The following is a 21,108-nucleotide window of genomic DNA, read 5'->3' as shown; positions in this document are numbered from 1 at the left end:
GCTTTGTATTCATTCAAAAAGTCTACTCCCAATATAATTTCCGTCGACAATAATGGAACAATAAGAAAGTTCATAGAGAAGCTGTGGCTTTGGCAAAAGAATTCTAAATTGGTTTGTTGGCGTACATCTACACTTTTTCCAAAGATTGCACCTTGTAATTTAATCTTACGTAATGGAAGTGTGGGGCAATCGTTCGATTTGTTGCATTTGCTAAAAGCTGTTTCACTAATTACTGAAATGGGACTGCCAGAGTCAAGTACTGCCGTAAATTTTACGTCATTTACAGTAATGTGAATCACAGGATATGCAATGTTGTTATGTTTTACGTCGTGTTCCTGGAGTAAGATGTCCCTAATGTCTTCCATTTTTACGTGATTACTAGCTACGGCAGCTGCGTCGTCAGTTTCATAAGTACGTTTTGTGGCTGCCAGCGGTGTGAGTCATTGCCTATTGTCTCTTTGTTGACGCGCGTCGTTATTGGGATTTGGAGACCTAACTTCTACAAATTCACCGTGACGAGAGGGCCCTGCCCGGTTTAAATCCCGCCAGTTCTGGTGCAATTCGGGTCTGTCGTTACGATCACATCGTCTGTCGTCATGTCGTTAGTTCCTGTAGTTTCTTTCTTGTCGGTTAAGTGGTGGAGAATTTCTCCCTGAATCGTAACTGCGCGCTGGACCGTTGCGTCTAAAGTTATTCTGTCTCCCCTAATAATAATTATTTTGGTTCCCATATTGTCTGTTTCTCTGATTGTCTCTGTGATATTACCGCGGAGAGGTGATCTTTCCCTGTAATTATTACTACTCCGCCAACGGTTGTCATACGGGTGGTGTCTGTTTTGGTCACGATTTACGTTATAAGAATAGCCTTGTCGTGTATTGTTTTTGTCATCGCGGAATTGTGACAGATGTGACCTGTAATTGTTGTGCTCCTGTTTTCGCGTTCCGCGATTGTCAGTGTCAATTTCCAGTTCTTGTAACAGTCCCTGAAAAGCTTCAATGTCATCTTTGCAACGTCCTGCTAAAATAATATGTCGTAAATGTTCAGGTTATTTGATTAAGCAAATGCGGATGAGTTCTGAGGGGCTGTATGGGTTTGCCAGGTACTGATTCTTGTGCAACATGTCTTCAAAATATTTCACAAGACTGGAAAATTCAGATTGTTCGAACTGTTTCATCATTATGATGCTATGTTTTACTCGGTCTTGTGTAGTTTGAGACCAATATGCTGAGAGGAAGGCATGGTAAAATTCTCCTTCACTGTGACAATCGTGAATGACCGATCGCATTCTTACAGCTGGTTCATTCTCTAAATAGCCACACATAAATTCTAATCTGTGTTCTAATGACCAGTTGGGAGGAAAACAATGAGAGAATTGATGGAGCCACGCTTGTGGATGAATGTCGTTGCCAGAATTCTTAAATGTTTTGAATTTACGTGTAGTAATGAACAGCTTATAGTCAAAGTCATCATGTCGGCGAGTCGCATGTCGGTCATTGTTACGTCGTGTCGGCGGTTCCATCTCAAAATTCGGTGCACATTGCCAATTTCTTTCATAACTTCCGAAATGCCCTGTGTTATTATTTTGTGGCTTCTACATATTTCTAAGTTCCTCTTCCCGTGTTGGAGCGCGAGTGTCCCCTGAAATATGTAATTCTTGTATTACCTGTGTCAACTGACCTTGTACTTCGCGGATTTCTCTTTGGTGTTGCGTATTAATTTGATTCTGATTTTGTTTGAATTTCCTAAATTGTTCACACTCTTCTGTGTCATTAAAGACTACCGGTTTTGTGTCATTCAGATTATCATCTACCTTCGTAGATAAATTATTTAGCTGATCCGAAAGTTCAACTACTTTCTCTGATAATGGACTAATTTCCTCCATGTGTCTTTCTGAACCAATTTTCAGAGTATCTACTGTGTCCTTTAAGTTTTCCTGAGTTTTTGCAAGTTGCGTAACCGAATCGGTAGATGCAACTGAGTCAATTTTAGCTTGCAAGGTCTCATGATTTTCATAAACAATAATTTGGAGTTCTTTTATGGCTGCTTCGTGATTCTGTAATGCATTTTCATGACGCGAAAAAATAGGTTGGAAATGCTCACAAATTTGTGTTTTTACGTCATTACAGACTTTTTGACATTTCGATTCGATGTTATGTAACTCAGTAGTTAAATCTTCACGTGTTTGTTCAAGCGTGGTGTGAAGATTTTGTTCCATTGCGTCTAAGTGTTGCTGTGTTTGTCTCTGGTGTTGTTCCATTGTGTCTAACTTTTGAAGCTTTTGCTGTGTTTGTCTCTGATTTTGTTCCATTGTGTCTAACTTTTGAAGATTTTGTTCCATTGTGTCTAACTTTTGTAGCTTTTGCTGTGTTTGACTCTGATTTTGTTGCATTGTGTCTAACTGTTGCTGTGTTTGTCTCTGATTTTGTTTCATTTGTTGCATTAATTGCAATAATAATGTATTAGTATCTGGAATCTGTTCCTCTATGCTTTTCGGCAGTGCATTTGCACCGGCAACATTCACATTTTGACAAGCAGAAAACGTGTCTTGACTTATTTGAGAAAACGGTGAGGACCCAAAAATCTACAGTATTTCCGAGATTGTTTCCTGTCATTTCGGATTCCTGAGGCGAGCTGTTGCCGACCGATCGATCGATAATGCTTCTCTGTTCACTAATTGTTTCACTGTGTACACCATTATTTGCAACCCGCTCCATTTCCCTATGCGCAATTACCAAATTACTACTTTGAACATTAGTTAATTCATTACTCTGCGGCGCTAACACACTGCTTTCGTCTTCACTGTCATTTCTCAGTTTACTTTGGAGCCTAGTATTACGTTTTTCACACGCCATAATTGTCACAATATTTCACACGATAACACAGAAAAGCACAATTTGAAGAGCAAAATAAAATAACATAGCAATGGAAATAATGTCTACTTAATTGCAAGCGCAGCTGCGAAATACTTGGTGCAAATCTACATGCATGCCACAACTGTTTTACTGTACAACAATGAAAAACTGCAACTACAAAGGAGATTTTCTCTACAATTACGCGCTAGCAATAAACAAAAGCTACACTAATTACACAAACTACAAGAAAAAATCAGAAGATTCCAGTGAGGTATCCTCGGCTAAGTGTCGACATATGAAACGTCCCCTTTGAACATTTATACAAGACTGTGCTTTAACTGACACACAATATTTTTCAGCGCAACGCAATCTGACTTTCAATAATCCCTATAAAAGAATGGCCCTGTCTAATATTAACCTATACGTTTCACAAATCACTTACCTCACAAAAATCTTCGTTACTCGAACTACTGCAATACAGCGAGCGCCACTACTGCCAGCTAAATAAAAGATTCAAACTAAGGAAGGCACTAACTACTGATAGGCATAGTTAGCAAATGAAAGATTTTAATAGAGAACAAACGATGTATTTACCTTAATAATCATAATGTATATAGCAGTTCATGCCATCTAGTCTTACAAATTCCAAATTTCCGCCATTTCTCTCCACACATCCACCACTGCTGGCGGCTCACCTCCAACTGCGCAACGCTACGCGCTGTTCACATCCAGCTGCCGCTGCCCAAAACTACAATGGCAGACAAAAATGCAAACTAGCCACAGACTGCACACAGCACAGCCAGTGATTTTCATACAGTCTGCTACGTAACGTTGCCAATAAGAAAACATAAACAGCCTACTTACAAATGGTCATTTTAGTACATAAATTTGCCACCCTTACACCTTAAGAGTTTTGTTTTTTCAAATCAAGTTGCACCTTCGCTGTCAAGTTAATTTTTTTTTAAATGTTAGTGTCTTGTACCATTTCCATTCCTCCTACGGGGTGCATAGTTTATGTGCATGTGTGAGTTGTTAAAATTTTTAGTTTAAAGTAACCTGGTGTGTTGCAGATTTGCACCAGTGTAGTCTTTCAGAGGTTGTTGTGAGCGGTCGTGACTACGGCCGTGTCAAAAAGGAGCGGCAAGGTTCTCAGCCCGAAAGCTCATACTGTCAAAATTTGTTCTTTCTGCCTCTGAATAAATTGTAACTTGATATTTAGACAGTGCTTTCTGATTAAAATTTTAAATCTGTTAAAAAAAAAGACTTTTAGGAATAAAATTTCCATTTGTTGAAAGAAATTTAATTTGTTTTCATCAGTTACCCACTGGCAACTACTTCCACGCTCAGATAGTGTGATTAAATGAGTTAATGTTCTTGATGAATCGCTAGTAAATAAAGTAAATTCTTACGAATATTTTTTTTAAAAGTAAATTCACGGTTCAACTATCACCACCTGAAGATGTCGAACAGCAGTGGGATTTGCGGTGTGATCTGGGGTAAAACCCGAGAAGTATACTTGCAGTAGCTGTTGAGCGTGTCTCCAACTCACTCTAATCACATTTACTTTGTCTTTTATTAGTGACTGCTATTCTGAAACCTACGAGGTACGACACTGTTTGAATTTAGTTGAAGCACAATTAATGACTATTCTTGTGCAAAGCTTCAGATAGTGCGATAAAGGAAGCAAAATAAATGCAAGGGAGAACTGCTCACGATCACTCACCTGGAAATCTACAACCCTTACGTCAGCCACTGTTCCGTTCACGTATTTGAACATGAAATTGTTTTTCCAACAGTCGACGTGCAGAATAACGGGTAGCAATACGTCCTTAGACGTCCAAAATTTGTTCGTTCCCTCGACGACCTTGTCAGATACGCGTGTAAATTTTTCGGCGTACCCCTCGTACCCCGAACAGCGCTTCAAAGCGTTTGCGACGGCGCTGAACACTTTGTCACACATCTCCTTGAAGAGCTGCATCTGGCGCTCATCTGCCGACTTGCTCGGGTCGCGTACCACCTTGTAGCGAGGGTGGTCCTCGTGGAATTTGGCCGAGGCCGCGTACAGACGCGCGTAGGCTCGCAGCGCGGCGAGGCAGTGGGGGTAGTCCAGCTGGTGGCCCGCCGCGGCCAGCGTGAAGCCGGCCTCTGACAGGTCCTCCATCACCAGGAACTGCGAGGGCCGCCTCCCGGACCAGTAGCAGCGCGCGGCCAGAGGCCCGAACGCTGCCCCTTCCACAGCCCTGAGAGCGCCGTGCACCAGTGGCATCACCTCGGACAGCAGCAGGGCTTCCATCTCGAAGACGCTGGTTTCCTCGACCAGCTCCTGCAATTGTCCTTGCTGATCGCGGCACTTCACTATGAGATGCACCTTGGAGTGGTTGCCACTGTCTTCTCGTCTAATGGCAGCAACCACTCTGAACATGTGACTCATGAAGCCCGCCCCTTCCTTGTTGGGTTAGTCCACAGTAAATGATTCTACGGTCACTTTCTCACCATTACCGTCATTATTAAGCGCAGTCTCAACAAATTCTCTATTTATCCATGACGGGGGAGGAGGCATCGACTCTGTGATATCATTCATACTTCCTTCTGATCAGCACCTGCAACATAAAGTGGTTTTATACTCCTTTCAGTTGAACAATTGATATATCATGGTTTTTACTGTTGTTAGCATCCCCACTAATATAAGATGTTGTTGTTGTTGTCTTCAGTCCTGAGACTGGTTTGATGCAGCTCCCCACGCTACTCTATCCTGTGCAAGCTTCTTCATCTCCCAATACTTACTGCAACCCACATCCTTCTGAATCTGCTTAGTGTATTCATCTCTTGGTCTCCCTCTACGATTTTTACCCACCACGCTGCACTCCAATGCTAAATTTGTGATCCCTCGATGCCTCAGAACATGTCCTACTAACCGGTCCCTTATTCTAGTCAAGTTGTGCCGCAAACTCCTTTTCTCCCCAATTCTATTCAATACCTGCTCATTAGTTACGTGATCTACCCATCTAATCTTCAGCATTCTTCTGTAGCACCACATTTCAAAAGCTTTCATTCCCTTCTTGTTCTAACTATTTATCGTCCATGTTTCACTTCCATACATGGCTACACTCCATACAAATACATTTAGAAACGACTTCCTGACACTTAAATCTATACTCGATGTTAACAAATTTCTCTTCTTCAGAAACGCTTTCCTTGCCATTGCCAGTCTACATTTGATATCCTCTCTACTTCGACCATCATCAGTTATTTTGCTCCCCAAATAGCAAAACTTCTTTACTAGTTTAAGTGTCTCATTTCCTAATCTGATTCCCTCAGCATCACCCGACTTAATTCGACTACATTCCATAACATAAACGTTAAAAAATGTGATTCGTGCACTGGATCTGAATCCACACTTCAATCCTTCTCATTTCATCCTTACGGTACTCTCTCTCTCTCTCTCTCTCTCTCTCTCTCTCTCTCTCACACACACACACACACACACACACACACACACACACAAACACACAAAGTCCCAATGCACCCCACTTGCCAACGGCGTTCGGCAGACACGAATCGTCACCCATCCAAGTGCTAGTCAAGTGTCACAGCGCTTATCTTTGGTGATCTAACGGGAATCGGTGTTACCACTGGGCAAGGCTGTTGGCGATAATTTGTTTACTTATGCAGATTATAGAAATGTGCTGTGACTTAGTAGCAGTCTGCATTTTATTGGGCTAGTCTGTGTACGTGACTCTGTTTACTAAAATTGAGAGCTACACTTAGGCACAGGGGCCAAAGCACTGACAGACAATTAGACGACATTACTGCTTTTTCTTCGTACATCCATACTTGAAATGGAGGACAGTGGGACGTCAGTTGGTATAAATTTAAATTAAAAATGAAGAAATTCCTCCAGCTGTATTTAAGGTAAATGGTAACTAACAGAAAACCTCAGCTGCCGACAGGTGTCGTTGATATTCCTCGATGCGGTCAGCTGAAAATGTGTGCCCAGACCGGGACTCGAACCCGGGATCTCCTGCTTACAGGGCAGACGCTCTATCCATCTGAGCCACCGAGGACACAGACGAACATCGCGACTGCAGGGACTTATCCCTTGCACGCTTCCCGTGAGACTCACATTCCCAACTGTCCCGGTCGGGGCAAACATTTTCAGCTATCCACATTGAGGTATATCAACAACACCTGTCGGCAGCTGAGGTTTTCAGTTAGTTATGATTTATTCCAGGGAAAAGCTGCACGGTCATCAACAGTAACTGTTCTTTAGAGAACAAGTTACTGTCTTCGTATATATGTATTTAAGGTGTCGATTTTATTTTGGCAACTAGTTTCAACATTGTAAAAACGTCGTTTTCAGGCCCATACACTTGCTGACGTCAACTGCGTGCGGCTGATACTAGAAGTCAGTGGTGAGATACGGACGTGCTCCATGTGGGAACTGCTTTTTGTTTCTTGAGAAAGCGTGGTACTTAGCTGACTTAATAGGGAGGCACTAGTGCGGATCCTGCTCTCTGTGGACCCGGACGCAGTTAGCTTCTAGCATACTGGCGCATTAATACTTGCAGCAAATTCTTATGCTGCGGCGTATTTTATTTGAGAAGACTCCTTTCGCTACAAGAATGGGGCCGTCCAACTTATGAAGTACCAGTAGTATTTTATTTAATCAGAAGGCGCTATGATGGAACACTCGACAGAAGTGCTATTTTGACGGAAACTGACTTGGTGAAATTGTGGGAATTAGGAAATACAGGTTAACTCTTATAATAAGGTACAAATAGCAATTGTATTGGCTAGCTGCTGTTTTTACTTTATTCTAAGTATTAACCAGTATTCGATTGCTCCTTGTGTCGGAGTATTTGGCAGAAAACGATGTGGCTGATAGTCACGCACGTTCCGCATCTTATGCTACCAAGACCTTCAGAGGAGCTTCGCTGTCATTGTGGTCTTTTACCGTGGTGTAAAACGCCGATGGAAGGTCATGCACCATCGAAGTAGTCCAGTAGCTTTAGTGCCATCACTTGAAGACGGCTGCGCTGTACAGCAACCTGCCACTCTTTTCAAGTAAATCACCAACGATCTGGTGCTTCGTGCATGTGTTGTCTTTACGGTAGCATATAAATTGTTAACGGCTACATGGCCACGATTAGTATCGTTTCCTGTAATTTTCGTAATATTTTGCTAGTTGTGAATTACATTGGCTTATAGTCAAGGAAACCACTCACGTTGGTATGTGTTAATGTGTAATGCAGATGTGAATTATAGAAAGTTACAAAAATTTACGCCGCTTTAGCAATGACAATAGAAGCATGTCTGAGAAGGTTGACGCTAATTCTAGTTCGGTTTGACTCTCTCTGTTATGGTTCCATTCACAAGTGTATTTGGGAAAGAGATTATTATGTTATGCATAGTTTTATGAAGCCACTGTGCTTCTAACAAAATACAATTATTCTGATTTACCTTCCGCAACAAATCCTTCGGAAAATCAAGCATCCGATATTCACCAATGATACGTGTAATGGAGAAAGTGCGTCGCACCAACATTTTGCAATAATCAGCAAGGCTTTAGATCTTAAAGCGTTCCAATTCTCTAGTAGGTGGAGCGGTGGGCGATACACAGTACTACAGCAAGCGCATTCAGGAAAGGCTTTTAACTGGAGACTATCAGGCCACAAGCAAAAAGTAGGAATAGATGTCTTCCTCACTTGGCCCAAATGGATCCCCGCACGCTTCCAACAAAATACCCCCATACAAATAATGGTAAGATACAAAAAATCGAAGTATGCAACTTTGCACTGGTGATTTGTAGCTCTCAGGCAAAATAAGTACAAACAAAATGTATGAAATTTCTTCAAAGTATCATCACAATCTGTTTTTAAAATTGCTGATACACTGGGAAATAGTACGTACATATGAAAGTGCTGAACTCCTTTGTCCTGCTAATGAGCAGCCGTATTTAACTAGATTCGGAAATACAATAAAAGAGTCATGTCTTAGAAAACTCGTAATTGTCTCCCACTGCAACGTAGGAATTTGTGATTCGGCTCAAAGGTGCCTAAACCCTTGCTCTGAAACGGTGCAGGGGCATGGAAACCCGTGACGTCACGTTCGCACTCGGTGACACTTCAGTTAGCATGGAATCTACGTAAACGAAAAAAAAAGAAAAATAAGACCAGAGCTCCGAAGTTCATGTGACATGTGAGGTGGGTTAATGACGTCACGTTGCCACCATATTTCGCTACAATTGTGTCCAAAGCCACCGTACGTGTCGCACTATTGGAACGTCGTCACACCCCCTCTTATCCATATTTCACTCCTTCCTTTGTGTCCTTTGTAATTGAGGTCAGAACCGTGATACACAACACTGAAATCAAATGGTTTTCTCATGTATGACCGAGGAAAAGATTTCAATCACGCCGTCACCCAGAATCGACTCGAAAAGGCCTTACTGGGTAGCAGAGAAGGGCATCAATGAAACCATCCTTTTCTTGGGGCGTTGATTCCCATACATTTCGAGGTCGAAAACGACAGTTCGCAGTTGTATGAGCAACTGGACCATGTTCTTGACAAACTTCAACGCTGGTGACATCCCCGGACGATTCAACCTTGTTTTGAGGACTTCGTGAGCCAGAAACGAAAATCAACGTGATAACATACCTTTGGAGTGCAGTGCAATTGCTATTTTGATAATTATATTTCTTCGGCCCTTCTGTTTCGTGCCTCCCATGGCGTGATCACAAATAGTTGTGCCACTGACAGATGCATGAATGAAATGGCAAATGCTCTCTCTAAGACTCCGAGTTTAGCAGCTCCTTGGGTGCCACTTAAAATGGCCTTGCTGTGCTGGTACTGCGAACGGCTGAAAGCAACGGGAAACTACGGCCGTAATTTTTCCCGAGGGCACGCAACCTTACTGTATGATTAAATGATGATGGCGTCCTCTTGGGTAAAATATTCCGGAGGTAAAATAGTCCCCCATTCGGATCTCCGGGCGGGGACTACTCAAGAGGATGTCGTTATCAGGAGAAAGAAAACTGGTGTTCTACGGATCGGAGCGTGGAATGTCAGATCCCTTAATCGGGCAGGTAGGTTAGAAAATTTAAAAAGGGAAATGGATAGTTTAAAGTTAGATATAGTGGGAGTTAGTGAAGTTCGCTGGCAGGAGGAACAAGACTTCTGGTCAGGTGACTACAGGGTTATAAACACAAAGTCAAATAGGGGTAATGCAGGAGTAGGTTTAATAATCAATAGGAAAATAGGAATGCGGGTAAGCTACTATAAACAGAAAAGTGAACGCATTATTGTGGCCAAGATAGATACGAAGCCCACGCCTACTACAGTAGTACGAGTTTATATGCCAACTAGCTCTGCAGATGACGAAGAAATTGAAGAAATGTATGATGAAATAAAAGAAATTATTCAAATTGTGAAGGGTGAAGAAAATTTAATAGTCAAGGGTGACTGGAATTCGGCAGTAGGAAAATGGAGAGAAGGAAACGTAGTAGGTGAATATGGATTGGGGGTAAGGAATGAAAGAGGAAGACGCCTGGTAGAATTTTACACGGAGCATAACTTAATTATAGCTAACACTGGGTTCAAGAATCATAAAACAAGGTTGTATACATGCAAGAATCCTGGAGATACTGGAAGGTATCAGATAGATTATATAGTGGTAAGACAAAGATTTAGGAACCAAGTTTTAAATTGTAAGACATTTCAATGGGCAGATGTGGATTCTGACCACAATCTATTGGTTAGGAACTGTGGATTAAAACTCAAGAAACTGCAAAAAGGTGGGAATTTAAGGAGATGGGACCTGGATAAACTGACTAAACCAGAGGTTGTACAGAGTTTCAGGGAGAGCATAAGGGAACAATTGACAGGAATGGGTAAAATATTGAAGGCTGCAGAGGATCAAGTAGGTTAAAGGAAGAGGTCTGGTAGAAATCCTTGGGTGACAGAAGATATATTGGATTTAATTGATGAAAGGAGAAAATATAAAAATGCACTAAATGAAGCAGGCAAAAAGGAATACAAACGTCTCAAAAATGAGATCGACAGGAAGTGCAAAATGGGTAACCAGGGATAGCTAGAAGACAAATGTAAGGATGTAGAGGCTTATCTCACTAGGGGTAAGATGGATACAGCCTACAGGAAAATTAAAGAGACCTTCAGAGAAATGAGAACCACTTGTAGGAATATCAAAAGCTCAGATGGAAACCCAGTTCTAAGCAGAGGAGGGAAAGCAGAAAGGTGGAAGGAGTATATAGAGGGTCTGTACAAGGATGATGTACTTGAGGACAATATTATGGAAATGGGAGAGGATATAAATGACGATGAAATGTGAGATATAATACTGCGTGGAGAGTTTGACAGAGCACTGAAAGACCAGAGTAGAAACAAGGTCCCAGGAGTAGACAACATTCCATTAGAACCACTGACAGCCTTGGGAGATCCAGTCCTGACAGAACTCTACCATCTGGTGAGGAAGATGTATGAAACAGGCGAAATACCCTCAGAGTTCAAGAAGAATATAATAATTCCAATCCCAAAGAAAGCAGGTGTTGACAGATGTGAAAATTACCAAACTGTCAGTTTAATAAGTCACGGCTGCAAAATACTAACGCGAATTCTTTACAGACGAATGGAAAAACTAGTAGAAGCCGACCTCGGGGAAGATTAGTTTGGATTCCGTAGAAATATTGGAACACGTGAGACAATACTGACATTACGACTTATTTTAGAAGAAGATTAAGGATAGGCAAACCTACGTTTCTAGCATTTGTAGACTTAGAGAAAGCTTTTGACAATGTTGACTGGAATACTCTCTTTCAAATTCTAAAGGTGGCAGGGGTAAAATACAGGGAGCGAAAGGTTATTTACAATTTGTACAGAAACCAGATGGCAGTTATAAGGGTCGAGGGACATGAAAGGGAAGCAGTGGTTGGGTGGGAGTGAGACAGGGTTGTAGTCTCTCCCCGATGTTATTCAGTCTGTATACTGAGAAAGCAGTGAAGGAAACAAAAGAAAAATTCGGAGTAGGTATTAAAATTCATGGAGAAGAAATAAAAACTTTGAGGTTCGCCGATGACATTGTAATTCTGTCAGAGACAGCAAAGGACCTGGAAGAGCAGTTGAATGGAATGCACAGTGTCTTGAAAGGAGGGTATAAGATGAACATCAACAAAAGCAAAACGAGGATAATGGAATGTAGTCGAATTAAGTCGGGTGATGCTGAGGGAATTAGATTAGGAAATGAGACACTTAAAGTAGTAAAGGAATTTTGCTATTTGGGGAGCAAAATAACTGATGATGGTCGAAGTGGAGAGGATATCAAATGTAAACCGTGCAATGGCAAGGAAAGCGGTTTTGAAGAAGAGAAATTTGTTAACATCGAGTATAGATTTAAGTGTCAGGAAGTCGCTTCTGAAAGTATTTGTATGGAGTGTAGCCATGTATGGAAGTGAAACATTGACGATAAATACAGTAGTTTGGACAAGAAGAGAATAGAAGCTTTTGAAATGTGGTGCTACAGAAGAATGCTGAAGATTAGATGGGTAGATCACATAACTAATGAGGAAGTATTAAATAGGAGTGGGGAGAAGAGAAGTTTGTGGCACAACTTGACTAGAAGAAGGGATCGGTTAGTGGGACATGTGTTGAGGCATCGAGGGACCACCAATTTAGTATTGGAGGGAAGCGTGGAGGGTAAAAATCGTAGAGGGAGACCAAGAGATGAATACACTAAGCAGATTCAGAAGTATGTAGGTTGCGGTAGGTACTGGGAGATGAAGAAGCTTGCACAGGATAGAGTAGCATGGAGAGCTGCATCAAACCAGTCTCAGGACTGAAGACCACAACAACAACAACAAGAAGTTCATGGGAAAGGAGGCTGAGAAATGTACACTCTACAGACGCTGCGAGACTGAAAATGAAATCACATTGTAGAATAATGTAGCCATTTCCTGTTGACGAATATTGTTCAGCTCATTTTGTTATTACATCTGCCTAGTAAGTTGAAGGGCCACCACGAGAACGCAGAAGTGCCGCAGGGTGTGGCATTGACTCGACAAATGTCTGAAGTAGTGCTGGAAGGAATTGGCACTATGACCCTATATGGCTGTCCATAAACCCGTAAGAGTACGAGAGGGTAGAGATCTCTTTTGAACAGCATGTTGCAAGGCATCCCAGATATGCTCGATAAAGATCATGCCTGGGGACTTTGGTGGCCAGCGGAAGTGTTTAAGCTCAGGATAGTGTTCGTGGAGCCACTGTGTGTAAATTACGGACGTGTGGTGCCGGATTATCCTGCTGGAATTGCCAAAGTACGTCGGAATGCACAATGGACAGGAATGGATACAAGCGATCAGACAGGATGCTTACGCATGTCACCTGTCAGAGTCGTTTCTAGATGTATCAGGGGTTCCAAACCCACACGCCCCACACCATTACAGAGCCTCAAAATGGCTCTGAGCACTATGGGACTTAACATCTGAGGTCATCAGTCCCCTAGAACTTAGAACTACTTAAACCTAACTAACCTAAGGGCATCACACACATCCATGCCCGAGACAGGATTCGAACCTATGACCGTAGTGGTCACGCGGTTTCAGACTGAAGCGCCTAGAACCGCACGGCCACACGGGCCGGCTACAGAGCCTCTACCAGCTTGAACAGTCCGCTGCTGACATGCAGGGTATATGGATACATGACGATGTTTCCATACCCGTACACGTCCATCCGCTCGATACAATTTGAAACGAGACTTGTCCGACCAGGTAACATGTTACCAGTCATCAACAGACCAAAGTCGGTGTTAACGTGGCCAGGCAAGGCGTAAAGCTTTGTTCAGTGCAGCCATGAAGGGTACTCGGGTCGGTCTTCGGCTTCGAAAGCCCATGTCGATGATGTTTCGTTGAATGGCCCCCACGCTGACACTCGTTGATGGTCCAAGATTGAAATCTGCAGGAATTTGCGAAAGGGTTGACTTCTGTCACGTTGAACAATTCTGTTCAGTCACCGTTGGTCCCGTTCTTGCAGTATCTTTCTCGGCCGCAGCGATGTCAGATATTTGATGTTTTACCGGATTTCTGATATTCACAGTACACTCGTGAAATGGTCCCACAGGAATATCACCACTACATCGCTACCTCGTAAATGCCTTGTCCCATCGCTCGGGCGCGTACTGCAACACCACGTTCAAATTCATTAAAATCTTGATAATCTGCCATTGTAGCAGCAGTAACCACTCTAACAAATGCGCCAGACACTTGTTTTCTTATATAGGCGTTGCCGACCGCAGCGCCGTATTCTGCCTGTTTACACATCTCTGTATTTGAATACACACGCCGATATCAGTTTGTCTGGCGCTTCATTGTACATAACTTAGGTCGAGTTGCACTTGTAATTAATCATTTACATGTTATTATTGCTATTATATTAGACTGTTAATTTTTCCAGAAATTACAGGCACACCCACAAGTATTTCCCTGATGCCACTGTGTAAAGTTACTTTTCGTTCCATGTCCAGAAACGACCGGTGAAGTGACAGTAGTGGTGACGGGGAGAGTGGCTGCTGCCACTGTAAGGAAGTGCTCTGAGTATTTTTCTGTGGGTAATCTATGGGCGCAGTTAACCTGTGACAAGCATTGTCTCCGTCAAGTCGCTGAGAGCACTTTTGCAGCCTGCCTGACAAATAGGCCGGATGACATAAACTTTAAATATTTTACTGGTGGTTACAAACGTATCCCCTCAACGACTGTTGTGGTCTGGTCCTCCGCAGCGTGTGCCTTGTTCATGGATCCGTGCTTACTGCAGTTCATTGGCGACGAAGGCTTGAATTTGCACGCGAGTACCACTACTGTACATTCGCTGAGGGGCGAGAGTTGATTTTTTCGGATGAGAGAAGGCCTTTGGCGTGTAGGGCGTGAAATGTCTGAAAGCAAACACCCTGAAACAACCGTCGGGAGGGACCTGGTCGGAGAAGGGAGCATTGAGTTCTGGGGAGTATTTTCGTTGCATTCCCTGCGTTATTTGTTTTTTTTCTGGAAGGCATAATGGATCAACACAATTATGCACTTATCATTGGGGACCATGTCCACCCCTTCATGCAGTTTGTTTCTACTCGGAATGATGGCATCTACCATCAGGGCAATTTAACACCCCACGCTGCTCGCCTTGTACATGCATGGTTCGATGAGTACCAGGATGACTTTACAGTACTTCCTTGGCCGCCAAACTCCCCACCTCGGAGTGTTCGCACCGTGGATCCTAAACTGAGAAACCTAGAGCAGAAGTCGGAACTGGAGGTGGCATGGCTAGAAATCTCTGGTGGTATCTTGCAGAACCTCATTGACTCCCTTTCTGCACGTCTCGTGGTGGTCTGGACTGATAAGTGGTCACATTTACATGACTGTTCGGTGCAGATCTACCTCATAGAGTCGCTCGCGATGGACACTAATCAATGGCCGCAGCCTATAAATCTAGGCTTGTAGTACCCTGAACAGAATGCAGCGGAACTGACTGGCGTTTCTTAGGCGACTGAGGGACTTCGTTCATGCACACAGTATGCGATCGTCTCCATACGATCAATTTGGCCTACAAGCGTCCATTACGAGTAACAGCACAAAACCCCAGCACCATAGTGCTCGAAAGACATTGGCAAGGGCACTCCTGTAAATAACCTGGATTAATGGGTCTCTCCGCCAAGTGCGGGATGTGTCTGACGATCGTCGTAGAAGTGTGTGGAGGCGACCAGGTATCAATGCACGCAGGCCCACGGATTCTGAACGTTCTGCACAGGCTTCGTGTACGGAAGTGAGACGCACTTCATTGCTGTCAAGGTTAATTTGAAGTCCTCGAGAGAACTCTGCAACTTATTTTCTAAGCCAACAGACAACATTTCGGCAATGGGTTCGTCTATCAAGACGATAACGCAGGGATACAACGCGACCACCTCGTAACTACCATCGTACAGGAGATAGGAATTAACTGAATGATGTGGTCTGTGATAGCTGCTAACACGAACCCGATCGAGAATGCTTGGGATCAGTTGAAACTTGCAGTATGGCTTATGGAGGCGCTCCTCAGACACTGGATCAGCTCAGGAGTGCTCCCATCGTAGCGCAGGCTCCAGTAGCAGCTTATGCCCCACACTGTGAACGGCATGCCAAGAAAGATGCTCGAGTGTTACAATTCACAGCGTGGGACAACATGGTACTAAATCTTCTTCTTTTTCGTGGCCCTATCCAGTACTTCACGGGGTCGGCATGTTAATCTGGATGGTTAGGTTAGATTAGTAGTAGAGAGTGACCGCAAGCCCGTCATGTCGTCATCCCTTCTCAAAACAAAAGTCGCAGGCGAGGCATCACGTCGTCATTCTGAAGAGTGCCGGTTTTGTGCTCTGCATCACTATGAACGTCCGTGTGTGGAGGCTCCGAAGAGAACGACACTGATTGAAAATACGGATTCTGCAGTAGTGGAACTGAAATCCGACCTGAGTCTTGTCATATCATCATAGGCAACGCTGCCGACATCAATTGTTTTGGTTGGAATTAATGACGAACAACAAATTATTATCAAAACAGCTAGTCACGCTGGTCTCAAGTCCGACTGAAATGTCGTTCTTTCCAGAACTAACGATGTCAGATTGCATTCGTCATCTACTTACTGAGCCGTGTGTGGTTCGCACTCGTGCCATCTCTTATTTTACATGCTGTTTTTTTTTTCGTGTTGCTACCTCGTTATGTTAGTTTCAGTTTCTATTGTCACTGAGTTGCTGCTCTGTCTGCCCGTCAGCGGCAGCAGCAGAGCCTATCGAAATAGCCCTCACGTGTTATCTTTGCTGCACTGCTATTACTTCCCGGTTGTCGTCTGTCGTGGACTCAGTTGGAATGTGTCAGGAGGGCAGTTCGGACCTGCCAGTCGCGGCACTAGTTTAGTAAGGGGTTGGAGCAGCAGTGGGGCCTGCATGTCCATGGCTCGCCCGACAGTTGCCGCCACACATCACTTGAGCCGGGGACGGTCTTCGTGGATCGTCGGTTGGTCGTCCTACTGGACGACGTCAATTGGCTCGCCGATCGCTTATGGGTTGGCTGTGTGTGTGTATCGACTCCCGATTTGTTTTCGTGATTGCACAGCCACTGCTGAATGTTGTACAAGTCTTCGTGCAAGTGTTCGTCAAATTGTGTGTGTAGTTGGTGTCTTTTTAAATGTTGTCGGCGTACTGGCAGTGAGTCGGTCGGTTGGAGCGGATCCGCAAGCAAGTCTCCACGCGGCGCAATCGGCCGGCCCCCTGGTGGTCTCTATGCAGTGTCGGAGCGTGTGGGTTCTGTTCCGAGTGCTACGAGGTTCGTGGCTCACCGACCCAGGACATGATAGTTGAGTGGTGATTTAATTACCGAAGACACGTCTGTTCACGTTGTCCCCTTGGCTGGTGGTTGGCTGTTGGAGGTATTCCCGGGAGCAACAGCGAGTGTTTGAGTTGGTGAAGATTTAGCTGCCATATGGTGGAATTAACTATATTTGTCGGTTTCAAATTCAAGTGCACCAGCGGAATTTTCTGCCTTGTGGCCGTTAGTGTTCCAGTTACCTGCGCCGGTCACTGACGTAAATTCAAACAGTGTCCTTTCCTCATCTGTTGTCGCTGTCCAACATGGTGTGTAGTTTTTAACAGCTTAATGTATTTTTGGGTGTTGGCGGCTATGTCTGTAACGTTTTGGCCTTGGAATTATCGTATACTGGTCGGTGGTTAGCAAGTCGTCTTGTCGGTGTTTTCTTGGTTGTGTTGCCGGCGGATCGAGTATAGTTGGGCCGACATCTTCTCTCGCCTAAGCGAACGTTAACATTTCAAGGGCAGACCGAGCACCCTCGAAACTTCTGAGCACCGTTGCCTATACTGCCTTTTTTGTAGGCATTTGATTTTGTATTTTAATGGCTTATACCCGATGGTTGGAATTTGTATTCTTGTAATTGTGTTTTTAAAATCAGAGGCCTTCAGCCGTTTTAAAAGTAAGTTTTTCTAAATTGGGCAAGTCTTATGATGTCTGAAGATAAAGCTTGGGCCTTCTGCCTGTTGAAAATTTATTGTATTGTTTTAAAGCATCGGCCTTCAGCCGCTTTAAGTTTTAAGTATCCTACTTATCAAGTATTATATTCTTTCAAGATAAAGATGTGGGCATTCTGCTTGTTAAAAATTTAACATAGTTGTATTCTTCTTAAAATGATGGGCCTTCAGCCGCTTTAAAATTTTTGATTGTTACTTACAAGTCTTACATCGCTTGGCCTTAAATACTATTTAAGGTTAAAGCCTAGAGCCACCTGCCTCAAAAAGAAAATATTTATAGCAGTTGTATTTAATTCATGAGCCTTCAGCCGTTTTAGAATTAAAGACGTTTTCTGTCGATAGTCAAGCTTAGGAGTTGCGCTGTAATGTTTGCACACCTAAATAAAGTGTTATGTTTGGAGTGTAACTGACAGCCGCTCATTCTGGCCCGCTTCCACAGTTCCTACTACTTGTCCTGTCCTGCGGGTTTAGCAGGGCGTCTCACATACATGCATCACCTGGTTTGATGGTACGGGGCGCCATCAGATACACAACGTGATCACCCTTGGTTCGCATAGCCCCTAATTTTTACATCATCTGTTACGTTTGTGACGTGCTAAGGGTGGTGACTGTGCCCTATCGCCGAGGTCTCTGTGACGTTGTTTATCAACGAGATAACGCAAGATCGCATGTTGCCCGTGCTGTCCCAATCTATCTCAATAGAGAGGTACACAATGTTGCCATGGGCCATGTGGGAACTGGATAGGTCTGGTCTTCGGTTGCCGCGTCAGCCACCACAGCTGACGAACTGTAGTTGGAGCAGCATGATATGACGTATCTCTATTCGATTCGAATCCTAGCTGGATTATGGCCAGAGCTAGCTGCTCAGTCTACTAAATTTCGCTGCCTGTGAACCCTCAAAAGTAGTAAAAATTTAATCATTTATTCTTCTACTATATTGAATACGCATAACAAGCAAATTTTCGTTATTTTCTGTCTCCCGTAGTGTAGCAATTTTAACATCGAATAACATTATTCCCAGTGACAAATGCTGTGATAGTAGATTGTGTCTAAAACGTTCTGACTGACATGTAGGATATTGCTGCCTCATTCTACCTTAGCAACTTTAAAAATCATCGCACAAGTTTTGGCATGTGAACATACTCACGCTCTTTCTAACATGCAACTTACCTCTCACTCCCACAATCTCCCCTAACTGTAATTCTCTCACAACCACCAGCCCATCGCTGTAAGTCGCTCATTCCAACCACTCAGTCAGCCCAACTCATTGTCGCTATTTCCTTTGGACAGTCCTACTGGTACCTTCTTCTTTTATTACCACTGTCTCTCTCCTGCTGCCTCTTACTGCTACTATTTCATTTCATTCCTTCCCACTGCTGCTCTCTCTTCTCAGTGTCACTATTTGTCTCTTCCTATTTGTCATTGTCACAGACTCAGTCTCTCATTATTACTGACACTCAACCTCTTCCACTTTCTCCTTCTCTTTATTCCTCTCCCATTTACACTGTCTCCTTCACTCTTTTCCTAGTATTGTTTTCTCACTGTCAGCTATGTTTCACTGTGACACTCTCTTTTTCTCAGACTGTCACTGTCTCCTTTGATCTTCCTACACCACAACCACTGTCTACTGTCTTCCAATATTTACTACTTTTACGTCTCTTTTCCACAGTCACTGTCTCCTTCTCTCTCAGCATTGTTGTTCTTGTGGTCTTCAGTCCTGAGACTGGTTCGACGCAGCTCCCCATGCTACTCTATCCTGTGCAAGCTTCTTCATCTCCCAGTACTTACTGCAACCTACATACTTCTGAATCTGCTTAGTGTATTCATCTATTGGTCTCCCTCTACGATCTTTACCCTCCACGCTGCCCTCCAATGCTAAATTTGTGATCCCTCGATGCCTCGGAACATGTCCTACCAACCGGTCCCTTCTTGTCAAGTTGTGCCACAAACTCCTCCCCAATTCCATTCAACACCTCCTCATTAGTAATGTGATCTACCCATTTAATCTTCAGCATTCTCCTGTAGCATCACATTTCAAAAGCTTCTATTCCCTTCTTGTCCAAACCATTTATCGTCCATGTTTCACTTCCATACATGGCTACACTGCATACAAATACTTTCAGAAACGGCTTCCTGACACTTAAATCTATACTCGATGTTAACAAATTTCTCTTCTTCAGAAATGCTTTCCTTGCCATTGCCAGTCAAATGTCTCATTTCCTAATCTAAGTCTCTCAGCATCACCCTACTTAATTCAACTACATTATATTACCCTCGTTTTGCTTTTGTTGATGTTCATCTTGTATCCTCCTTTCAAGACTCTGTCCTTTGCTGTCTCTGGTAGTATTACAATGCCATCGGCGAACCTCAAAGTTTTTATTTCTTCTCCATGGATTCGAATACCTACTACGAATTTTTCTTTTGTTTCCTTTACTGCTTGCTCAATATACAGATTGAATAACATCGGGGAGAGTCTACAACCCTGTCTCACTCCCTTCCCAACCACTGCTTCCCTTTCATGCCCCTCGACTCTTACAACTGCCATCTGGTTTCTGTACAAATTGAAAATAGCCTTTCGCATTCTGTATTTTACCCCTGCCACAGTTAGAGTTTGAAAGAGAATATTCCAGATAACATTGTTGAAAGCTTTCTCTAAGTCTACAATGCTAGAAACGTAGATTTGCCTTTCCTTAATCTTTCTTCTAAAATAAGTCGTAAAGTCAGTATTGCCTCACGTGTTCCAATATTTCTACGGAATCCAAACTGATCTTCCCCGAGGTCGACTTATACCAGTTATTCCATTTGTCTGTAAAGAATTCGCGATAGTATTTTGCAGCAGTGACTTATTAAACTGATAGTTTGGTAATTTTCACATCTGTCAACACCTGTTTTCTTTGGGATGGGAATTATTATATTCTTCTTGAAGTCTGAGGGTATTTCACCTGTCTCATACATTTTGCTCACCAAATGGTAGAGTTTTGTCAGGATTGGCTCTCCCAAGGCCGTCTGTAGTTCTAATGGAATTTTGTCTACTCCCGTTGCCTTATTACGACTCAGGTCATTCAGTGCGCTGTCAAACTCTTCACGCAGTATCGTATCTCCCGTTTCATCTTCATCTATATCCTCTTCCATTTCCATAATATTGTCCTCAAGTACATGGCCCTTGTATAGACCATCTATATACTCCTTCCA

General features: G+C 43.3%; 1 protein-coding gene and 1 non-coding gene across 2 annotated transcripts in view; both read right to left on the bottom strand.

Moving 5' to 3' along the window:
- LOC124775722 overlaps positions 1 to 5,283 on the bottom strand; it is a 115,755-nt gene extending 110,472 nt beyond the window's left edge. Inside the window, exon 1 of the mRNA XM_047250548.1 lies at positions 4,576 to 5,283. Within this exon, the coding sequence (XP_047106504.1) occupies positions 4,576 to 5,283 (708 nt within the window). The remainder of the gene's footprint in view (positions 1 to 4,575) is intronic.
- A 1,559-nt stretch (positions 5,284 to 6,842) lies between these two features.
- Positions 6,843 to 6,917, bottom strand: Trnat-ugu. Its single transcript has one exon. It is a non-coding gene; the product is annotated as a tRNA-Thr (tRNA).
- Between the last annotated feature and the right edge of the window lie 14,191 nt (positions 6,918 to 21,108).

This window comes from Schistocerca piceifrons, chromosome 2 (genome assembly GCF_021461385.2).
Source record: "Schistocerca piceifrons isolate TAMUIC-IGC-003096 chromosome 2, iqSchPice1.1, whole genome shotgun sequence".
Classification (NCBI taxonomy): domain Eukaryota; kingdom Metazoa; phylum Arthropoda; class Insecta; order Orthoptera; family Acrididae; genus Schistocerca; species Schistocerca piceifrons.
This window is presented reverse-complemented; position numbering and strand designations above follow the sequence as displayed.